This window comes from Stigmatopora argus, chromosome 12 (assembly GCF_051989625.1).
Source record: "Stigmatopora argus isolate UIUO_Sarg chromosome 12, RoL_Sarg_1.0, whole genome shotgun sequence".
Lineage (NCBI taxonomy): Eukaryota > Metazoa > Chordata > Actinopteri > Syngnathiformes > Syngnathidae > Stigmatopora > Stigmatopora argus.
In genome coordinates, this window is record NC_135398.1 from 7,365,347 (window position 1) to 7,374,418 (window position 9,072).

Below are 9,072 nucleotides of genomic sequence, written 5' to 3' on the forward strand. Positions count from 1 at the left end.
TGCAAGATTTCAACTCCGACCTGTGACGTCGAAGAGTTACAGGTACTCAAAGGAGCCAAATTTCAACATTTTTTTCTTTCCATGTAGATATATTTGTAACTAAACTAAATATCTGATTCTAAAGCTTCAACATTTGCTAAGCATTTTGGGTCGGGACCATTAGATACTTAAAAATTTAATCAATGAATCCTGTACTTCAAAATTGCTATTTTCATTGAATTTATTCGTTCTATTATTCATTAGTATTAGGGGTGCATTATTTTAACTGTGTAATTCAAAATAATTATACTTATTTTTTTACATCATGAATTAAAGTCACGTTAACATGATCCCTAATAAATACAATTATTGTAAATATGTTAAATATTCAATGATTTAAAAGCATTTTAGTGGAAAAAATAGGAATACATAAACGTAATCTGACCCAAGATGGCCGCTAAGTTTTACGCCACCAACTCTGTCTTTAGACATGTAGCTTTAAGTATGTGATATCTATTTTCATCCTGACCGGCGTGGGGTAGTGGCACCGGGAAACCCAAGGTTTTCATTTATTCATAAATTAAAACTAAATAATATTAACACATGTAATACTTGTTTTAGAGTTATGTATATTTTTGTTTTGTCTAGCGCCTGAACTGTTTTGATCTAGCATCGTCTTGTCTTACAGTTACCCTTGTAGTGTTGTGATTACTGTAGTACGTATAGTTAATATTAATGCATTTGACCAACGTAATGGATCAGTTTCTTTTAGGATTGCTGTTTGGTGACAATCAGAATGGCTCTGGATCAGTTCAGCGATGTAGTCCAGAGATGTGTAAGTGCAAACTAAAACCCTACATTTAAATGAAATGCCAACGTTTCAAAAGGCTTCAAAGGCACACATGTGGGCTATATAGATCATAGAATTAGGTATGTCATTTTTAGAATTGTAGGCCTGTAAAGCCCTTTAAGGCTGTAATGTTTTTTTTTATTTTTATTTTATTTTATTTTTAACTCATTCTTTTTCTTTCTCATCCAGCAAGCCCTCCCCGTTGACAGTTACAGTACCGGCGATCACGATATTTTCATGACCGCTGGTCGGTCATGCATCGAGGACGGAAACAGCGCTCAAGTGCTCAGTATTGTCCTAGATGACAAAAACCAAGTGCGTAATTGTTCAAGTGCTACAATGCACATTTAATTAAGACAAATCTGTTCTTCTGTAGGACATGGTGAGATTTATGGGCTGGAATTTGCTTCCTCCTCTGGTTCATGTTCTAATGAAAAAGGAAGACAAGAACCTTCTTCAGTGTCTGGCCATTTTCAATCACCTGTTAGAGGTCATTATATATTAGAAGGTTTTGATGTTCTTTTTTAGAACATATATTAATGTCATTTGTTCCAATCCAGACATGCAGGCCTAAAGAGTTGCTTATTGGCCTATTGGAACAGTTGGAACAAGAAGAACCTTCCATCATAGCAGAGAGCCTCAATCTGCTGTTAAAACCTTTGCAGAAAGGTGAGGAATACGTTAAAGGAGCAATATGTAAGAGTGGTGGTCAAAATGATATTCATTTTTAAGCTAGGGAGGTTAACAAAAAAGAGAAGTAAAAAATAAAATAAAAAGGCAAAATAGGACCTAATGAACCTTGTTTCACTCAACTAGATGAGAATGATCAGGCTTTTCAAATCAAAACAATACATTTTGGTGGTTGCATATCATGTTTTAAAATAAGAAGATCTCAGCTTAACCACCAAAAAAACATGAATGTTTAAATTTAAATATTAGTGGCATTTAATGAATGATCGAAGTGCAAATCATACATAATGCTCCATTAACCCTAGAATGGTAACCCTCTATTTCAGTGGTTACCTTTCACGCTTCTGAAATAGAGGGTTACCATGGTTACTGGGGGAAAAATGGGTACCCTTCATTGCACCGTCTTGCTTAGGACCCATTTTTCCCCCGGTAACCATGGTAACCCTCTATTTCAGAAGCATGAAAGGTAACCCCTGAAATAGAGGGTTACCATTCTAGAGTTAAGATATATATACATTAAAAAAAATGAATTCCAGGTTAATTTTCTAAACGACTGATATTTCACAGTGCTGCTGCGTATGGGAAGCCGTAAGGCATCATCTTTGGGCATGGCCTTGTCATCTGCCCTGGAGCAGGTGGCCAAATTGCCAATCCCTCACTCCAAGGAGCAGGAGGAAGACAACATTATTCTGCTCGGTCGCTGCTGCGCTGACTTGACTATCTTTGTCAAGCCATTTTTCCAGGAGGCTAAATTGGGACTCGGTAGCGAGAACGGGAAGCCCAGTGGAAATTCCACAAAGGGGGTGTTACAGGAGCAAGAGGAGTTGAGGACTGAACTGCTCAAATTGTAAGTGATCATTTTGAGGATTCATCTCATGCAACCCCATTTGATGTTGTTTTTGGATTGCAGCTGTATGGGTTCTTTGAGTCGTCCTCTTCTGAACGTGCAACTCAATGATCGGGAAAGCCTCTCTCTATCACCGCTAAGAGATTTTGCCTCAGAAATCTTGGTATACTACATTTATTTTATTGAATTTATTTATTGTAAATTAATTCCCACGTCATGTTTTAATCTAATTTTGCTGCTTATGTTCCCAGCATGAATAAAATGATTGGAAATAAGTTTTAATTCAAGTGGATAAAATGTATAATAGGTCTTTAAATAATGAAGTGCTTATACATTTGATTTTGTAACTTTAGCAATGATTGGTGTTTATACCAACTCCAATCCAACTGTTTTACGACCTGTTTTTCATTGAGTAGATGTGGAAAATGACAAGGGTGGATAGGCTTTGCCGCTGATTGTACGTTTGTGTTTGTGTTGTACTGCAGAACAACCTGAACGCTATTGGAGAGTCGACGCAGTCTCTCGTTTATCAGCCCCTGTGCAAGAGAAAAGTAACCAAGGGCTTTTTAGAGGAGGAAGTGCGTTACCCCAAAGAGTCCCTTGCGAGCCTGGCTCACCTGGTGTTTGTTCATCACCTGGCAGCTGACACTTTCCCCTGCGTCTTCAAGTAAGACCCCTACAAGATTGACACCAGTTAAAAGGAAGTCCTAATCAACTCTTGGACGTCTAATCAAAAATGTGCTCACGCTTGCAGTCCCGTCTTCTGTCTTCGGTGTAATATGGAGCACGTCAGCCTACTTCTGTCCAGGTGAATGCATTCACTCCTTAAACAGTGCAACAAGTCTTGTCTGTTGAAAAAAAATCATGCGCTAGTAAAAATAATTTTGGGGAATTGACTTATGTTACATTTCATTTGCTGTTGCCAAATCTTCACTCCAAGTAGCTAGCCATATTGTGGTCCTCATTATCACTGAACTTTTTTTTTTTTTTTTTTTAGAAGTGAAGAATTCAGGATTCAGAAAGGTCTGGTGGGTAATTTTTAATGCTTTTTAAAATCTGTGTTTATAAGCATGCATATATGGGAAAAAACATTTCTTTCTATGTCACAGGAGCTGTATGAAAAAATTCTTGTGCGGGTGGAGGACAACAGTCTGCCTTCAGAACTCCTAGAAATTAAAACATTCCTCACTGTTCCGCAGGTAAGACTTACTAATAATGTAGTTGTAATATTCCTTTACTTTAGTAGATCCCAATGATTGGTTTTCTGTTTGTTTACAGAACTTAACCAAGGTTATGACCATATGTCCAAGACGTGATTTGGTAAGCTACTATATATTGGCTGTACATTTTGTGGATTTCCCCAGTGCTTTATAAGCTTGCCGGGCCACCAGGCTTCTTTGTCCCCACATCCCCAGGCTAAAAAAAAATAATGTTTACTGATTGAAACCACTTATTTAAAATATGAATGTGTAATGTTCGAGATGGGAACTGGAGAAAACCCTGAAATAATTGTCGTCCAATTGTACCTGTCTCACTATGTAAGATGATCCTTTGAATAACTAAATTCTCTTTGATCACAGAGATGTAAAGGTTTAAAAGTGTTCCAGCTGAGTATAGAGAAATTTAATCTTAAGGCCAAGTACGATTTCTTTAGGTAAGTTCCCACGTTCAAATTGGACAGGACGTATATCGCCTTCAATGAGTTGGCATCACTCACCTCGTTTCAGGTTCATGCTGAAGACATGTAATCACTCTGGCTTAGAAGGTTACATCATCAAAAACATCAGAAGTCAAATTGACACAGCCCTACGGGTGAGAGGAACCAAAATCTCATTTTGTCTGGTGTTCCTTCTCTTATTGTTTTCTTCTGTGCTTCTATGCAGCCCGGCAACAGTAACATATGGTTCGAGGGGGTTCACCTGCTTCCTCTGTTGCGATTGGTCTTTACCCTTCCAGATGGCCCGGAGACGGACCTCCTGCAGTATCTTGACAGGTAAAAGATAGGGAAATATTCCAAAGAGACAATTGAAAGCTCAAAACTATCAGAAAAGTGTTATTTGACAATTGTGGCAATTTCCCAACAGAGTCATGGAGGCTCTTAACTTATTACGCTACCTCATCATAAGGGACAAAGTAACTGAGAATAAGGTGAGTTTCATTTTTACCACATGAAATTCCCATTTCCACCATTACATTAGTGGAACTCTGGTTTTCCATATTGGAGGAGGGGGGGGGGGGGGGGGGGGGGGGGGGGGGATGTAGAAAACAGACTGGATAGGTGCTGACCCCCCTGCATTAGTGCTTCCATCAACATTTAATTCTGTGATTCTGTTGCACACGACTAAAGGGAGCCTGTTGTTACTCGGATCAAACTTTGAAAAGCACTGACTTAAATGTCAAAATACACATACTGGTTTTTAGATGATGAATGTCTTTCTTGTATTATCCAATGTCGCAGACCGGCATCTGGACAGAGCTCTATAAAATTGAAGATGTTTTCACGAAGCCCCTTCGTGTTGGTATTAACATGTCAAGAGCGCACTATGAAAGGGAACTGAACACCATTACGGATCAAGACAAGAAAAATGTCAAAGGTCAGCGCAACACAATTCCTTTTTATACCAACTCTTCAGATAGTATAATCTTTGTATCACCTTTTACAGAGACACCTGTGATTTCTGTGTCCGTCGGTGATGAGAAGCTCCCAAATATGACGCCAGATTCTCAGATTCAGGTGAGAGGCTGTTTTGTGTTACTTGAATTGTACTTTGAAGAGTACTGGATCATTTTTCTTCCTCACCAGGCACTCCATTCAGCCTTGCAGACCTTTGATATGATGGAAAGTGTACTGGTGCGAATAGAGGAGCTCACAGACGGGAAGGACTAGATAAGACTTAAACGTCACTTTTTTGCTGATTAAACCTGCGGAAAATGTAGATAATGTCAACATTTTTCAAATCTGCTAATAAATATTTTTCATCCAAAATGGTGTTGGTCAGTGTCACATCATATTCACACATGACAATAGATGCCAGACTGACTCACATCATAATTTTCTGAAGATAAGCTGCTATGTTTTCTACCGATTTAGATAGTGGGTTATAGTAAACTGCGTCTTATTTGTGGATTTTTAAAGGCGAATGTTGTGCATGTCTTGAGGTGACAATATCCCATGATACAACACTTGCTGGAAGTCCAATCCATCAGAAGTGGGAGGGCTAATTTGACGTCTACTTGTGACACAAAATTTACGAGGATTGGACGTCTAACTTCTTCAATGGTATTAAAAGAGTTCACAAAGATATATTTGCTCCCAATATTTAGTTATTTAATAGGATAAATAAATAGAAAAAATAAAAAAATATGAGAGAAGTCCCTCAGACGTATTATTTGATAAGATAAATGACACTTAGTGCCTTTATTCTCATCAATTAAAATTACTAAAACAATTCTTATGGATGATGGATTATGAATGACCATAGTATTTGCTGATAATCATCCGTATAACTCAACAATCAAAAGTGTGCAAAGAGCGGGTGCTCAAGACCCTCTGCTGCTGTAAGTCTAGTCATCGGGTTAAGATCCAATAAGCGGTCCAGTAGGTCGTAGGCCTCTTCGGGGACCGTGTCCCACCCTCGTTCATCATTGCCCCAAGTTTCTCCTTGTGAGGAGGATTTTGGGGTTTTCTCTTTGCTTTTTGGGGATAACAGAGTCTCACCTGCTTCCTTTTTGTGCCAATTATCTGGAGATTTACCGACTTCTTCTCGTGGTCTCTGCCCCCTGAGCGTCTCGCAAAGGACCCTGAGATCCAACTTGGGAAGCTCCCGACTGCACAGCACCGCCTTGCCTGGACAAGACGGAGGCCGATGGCGGTGAATGAAGCCACGGTTACGTTTCAACTGTAATTTTGATACGTACCGATTGCCTTGCCGGCTTGTGTGGTCTCTCTGGAGCCTCGTATGGTCATGATCTGAGAGAGGGCCACCAAGTCATCGCTGGCTTTGAAAAACGGGAAGCGTCCACTCAGCAGGGAGAGCAAGATGACTCCGGCTGACCACACGTCAATAGCTGAGTGCAGAAACAAGGGTATTTGTTTATCACTGTGAGCCATAGAGTTAAAGACACCCACCCACCTGTCCCTTGGTTTGGCCACTTCAGGAGGACTTCAGGTGCCCGGAAACCTGGAGTTCCAGCTCTTGGAGCCAACTGCTGCTTCCTTTGGAGAAACGAGACAGCATAAAGGAAATCACATGCATCAAGTCGTTTTTTTCTGGCTAAAATCACATTTCTGTAGTCCTGAATGAATGACTATGGACTACAGAAATCTGAATATTTACAGTTTTTTTAATTGAAAAAGAAAAAAGTATTTAAAAATAAAAAATCAGTCCATGTTTTCCATTTTGACAAACATAAATGAAAAAAAAAACAATGAATGAAAACTGAAATATAAGTAAATACAAATAAAACCAACTAACTCGCTGCCATTGACAACAATAGATGTCTAACCCATTTTGACTGGGAGCTCGTTTGATAGCTGTCAGGCCCGAGGTGAGGTAGAATTGGGTTATCAAAATAATTTAGTCACCCCATTTGATAATCGATTAGTGTCAATTAGATGATTAATTGCAGCAACCCGAGTTGATGGATATAATGGCCTTCTGAAAAAAAATCTACAACTTGGCCTATGTCAATGATTCACAATCCTGGTAGAAAACAATTCCAGCAAACTGAGACGACAAACATCAAGACTTTACCTAGACAAGCACACATTGCAGACTCGATCCGTTTGGAAGCAGTTACAGGTAAGAGAGTGGTGGACACCTCGCTGAGCTTTCTGAACACGGTTAGTTGCTAGTTCCCCTCTCACCGAAAGAAACCTTCGACTCGAAAGCTCTCCTGTTCTTGGGAGCTGAAAAGAGAAAACATTCATTTAATAAATTACAACTGGGACTGTAGAAGGTCTGGCAGGAAAATTACAAACCTCATTTTCATATACTGTGCAATGAATTATAACCTATTGCATATCACAAAATACTATTTTTCCAGTTAACATTAAAGCTTCTTTAAAATGCAAAACTTCTTGGCAACATACTTGTGTCCTAGTTTCTTGTTTTGTAGTCGTTGAAGAACAGCTGTTCATGTTCCTCTCGCTAAACACAGGCCTTGGTTCTCTGCGTAACCCAACCAAATCCTGGAAACAACAAATGTTCATGAATTAGATGAGATTAAACTTTATTCACCCTGTACTCTGAAATTAAGTACATCAACAAAGAGTGCCCAGCTCAGGGCTTTAACATTGGGAGGGAGTCTGTATTCAGTATCACTCATTCCCTATTCACTAGATAGGGGGTGGTAATAACAAGATTGCACCTAAATGGTGAATTATCATGAACACAGAAGCCAAGACAATATTTAGTATTAAACAAAAAAAAATATTTGGACAATTTTGAGGATAACACAGACTGAGTATTTAAACTAGGAGGTACTGGCAGCGAACCTTCGATCAAATCAAAACGGATTGGATATCTACTAGGTCATATTAATATGGGTTGGCTGCCACAATAGACCTGCGAATGATGACGAGTTTGACACCCCTGATTTAAATGTAGGGCGGGTGATTCTGAACACAGTTAGTCCCCAATCACCGAGAAGAAAAATGACCGTTTCAGTGAGGACACCTTTGTGTGAGAAGTGGAGGCCCCCACCGTGTGAGTGACAGAACGTGATTTTTTAATCAGCGCTTTCCGTGTGGCAGAGGTGGAGGAAGGAGAGGAGGAAGGGGGGTGAGCCGTAGAAGGCGGTGGATGTAATGAGGCAGAGGCAGTGTTGCCAGAGGGGGGTCTAGGTTGCGCTTTTTCTCGTCTTTCTTTGGAGCCTGCAGCTTTGGGTTGCGGCAAATTCTGCCTGACCACCTTGAGCAGCTCGATTTGAGTGTCGGCTGTTCCCTGAGCGAGGCCAAAATCCACAAGGGCAAACCTACATATACACAATGGACACGTGGAATCATTTATCGTTGTCAATGGCACCAGAACATAAACATTTTTAGTCCAGTAAGAGCGGTCCGCATTGTTATTTATCACTCACGTCCTGGCCTTTCTGTTGTAGAGAAAATTGTTGGGTTTGATGTCTCGGTGGATTATACCAAACTGATGAATGTGTCCGAGGGCCTTCAACAGATGGTAGATGTACAGACGAACCTCTTCGAAACTCAATGAGCCGATGATGTCCTTGTTTGTTAGAATTTGAGCACATCAAATGTTAGAAAACAGAAATCAATATGTTGCTGCTTGTTTTGTTTTGTTGTGTACACAAACTATAATCAATTGGTTTCACATGGTAATATCCAAATTTATTCCTTTAAAACCATTATGGGAAACCCTGGAGTGTAACTAAAACAAACTGATTTCTTTGAACAATAGGAAGTTTATAAAAATTCCTCTTACCACTATAGCTTGATGTTCCATATAAGGCATGACAATCACTGTGTGATCCTCCTTTCTGAAGCAATACTCCACACCCATTACATTCTCCCTGCCGCTACAAAAATAAGAGTTCCGTGCGTGTCAAGCAATAGTGATGGAAGAAAAATGAAAATGACAGGTTGGCAAAGCCATCATCTTAAAATAATAATCAACGAACCCAGCAACAGTCAGACACTGGAGCTCAGCAGCAATGCGAGTGGGATGACTAGTAGGAATGAGATGTT

The 9,072-nt window shown here is 39.7% G+C and overlaps 2 protein-coding genes and 1 long non-coding RNA gene across 5 annotated transcripts; 1 reads left to right on the forward strand and 2 right to left on the reverse strand.

Moving 5' to 3' along the window:
• Positions 1 to 491: 491 nt before the first annotated feature.
• On the forward strand, positions 492 to 5,352 carry glmna (glomulin, FKBP associated protein a). 3 transcript variants are annotated; one of them, XM_077615090.1, is made up of 19 exons: positions 492 to 540; positions 752 to 814; positions 1,019 to 1,144; positions 1,206 to 1,319; positions 1,390 to 1,498; positions 2,087 to 2,366; positions 2,430 to 2,529; positions 2,852 to 3,033; positions 3,121 to 3,174; positions 3,364 to 3,394; positions 3,476 to 3,565; positions 3,645 to 3,686; positions 3,947 to 4,020; positions 4,094 to 4,178; positions 4,250 to 4,359; positions 4,451 to 4,514; positions 4,825 to 4,960; positions 5,030 to 5,100; positions 5,170 to 5,352. In XM_077615090.1, the coding sequence occupies exons 2-19, from the start codon at positions 776 to 778 to the stop codon at positions 5,251 to 5,253; spliced, it is 1,791 nt and encodes a 596-aa protein (XP_077471216.1). In that variant the 5' UTR covers positions 492 to 540; positions 752 to 775; the 3' UTR covers positions 5,254 to 5,352. The 3 variants fall into 3 exon arrangements, with proteins under 3 accessions (XP_077471216.1, XP_077471214.1, XP_077471215.1); XM_077615088.1 differs by having other exon boundaries at positions 4,825 to 5,100; XM_077615089.1 differs by having other exon boundaries at positions 493 to 540; positions 742 to 814; positions 4,825 to 5,100.
• On the reverse strand, positions 2,696 to 4,548 carry LOC144085630 (uncharacterized). Its single transcript, XR_013304199.1, has 4 exons — positions 4,084 to 4,548; positions 3,113 to 3,214; positions 2,984 to 3,042; positions 2,696 to 2,902 (listed from the first exon to the last, which is right to left on the reverse strand). It is a non-coding gene; the product is annotated as an uncharacterized LOC144085630 (long non-coding RNA).
• A 529-nt stretch (positions 5,353 to 5,881) lies between the features above and the next one.
• On the reverse strand, positions 5,882 to 8,887 carry cdc7 (cell division cycle 7 homolog (S. cerevisiae)). Its single transcript, XM_077615513.1, has 8 exons — positions 8,810 to 8,887; positions 8,451 to 8,593; positions 8,028 to 8,342; positions 7,234 to 7,275; positions 6,500 to 6,582; positions 6,285 to 6,434; positions 6,085 to 6,213; positions 5,882 to 6,027 (listed from the first exon to the last, which is right to left on the reverse strand). Exons 1-8 carry the CDS (start codon positions 8,885 to 8,887, stop codon positions 5,882 to 5,884), a joined length of 1,086 nt encoding a protein of 361 aa, XP_077471639.1.
• Positions 8,888 to 9,072: the final 185 nt, after the last annotated feature.

What these genes read in the sequence shown, in the direction of transcription:
- cdc7 (XM_077615513.1), bottom strand. Translation starts at nt 8,887, where the DNA reads ATGGGTGTGGAGTATTGCTTCAGAAAGGAGGATCACACAGTGATTGTC. An exon ending in TGGAACATCAAGCTATAGTG is followed by an intron (nt 8,594 to 8,809) that starts GTAAGAGGAATT and finishes CTAACAAACAAG; the next exon opens with GACATCATCGGCTCATTGAG. An exon ending in GTGGCCAAACCAAGGGACAG is followed by an intron (nt 6,435 to 6,499) that starts GTGGGTGGGTGT and finishes TTCTGCACTCAG; the next exon opens with CTATTGACGTGTGGTCAGCC.
- glmna (XM_077615088.1), top strand. Translation starts at nt 776, where the DNA reads ATGGCTCTGGATCAGTTCAGCGATGTAGTCCAGAGATGT. An exon ending in AAATTGACACAGCCCTACGG is followed by an intron (nt 4,179 to 4,249) that starts GTGAGAGGAACC and finishes GCTTCTATGCAG; the next exon opens with CCCGGCAACAGTAACATATG. An exon ending in CTCCTGCAGTATCTTGACAG is followed by an intron (nt 4,360 to 4,450) that starts GTAAAAGATAGG and finishes ATTTCCCAACAG; the next exon opens with AGTCATGGAGGCTCTTAACT.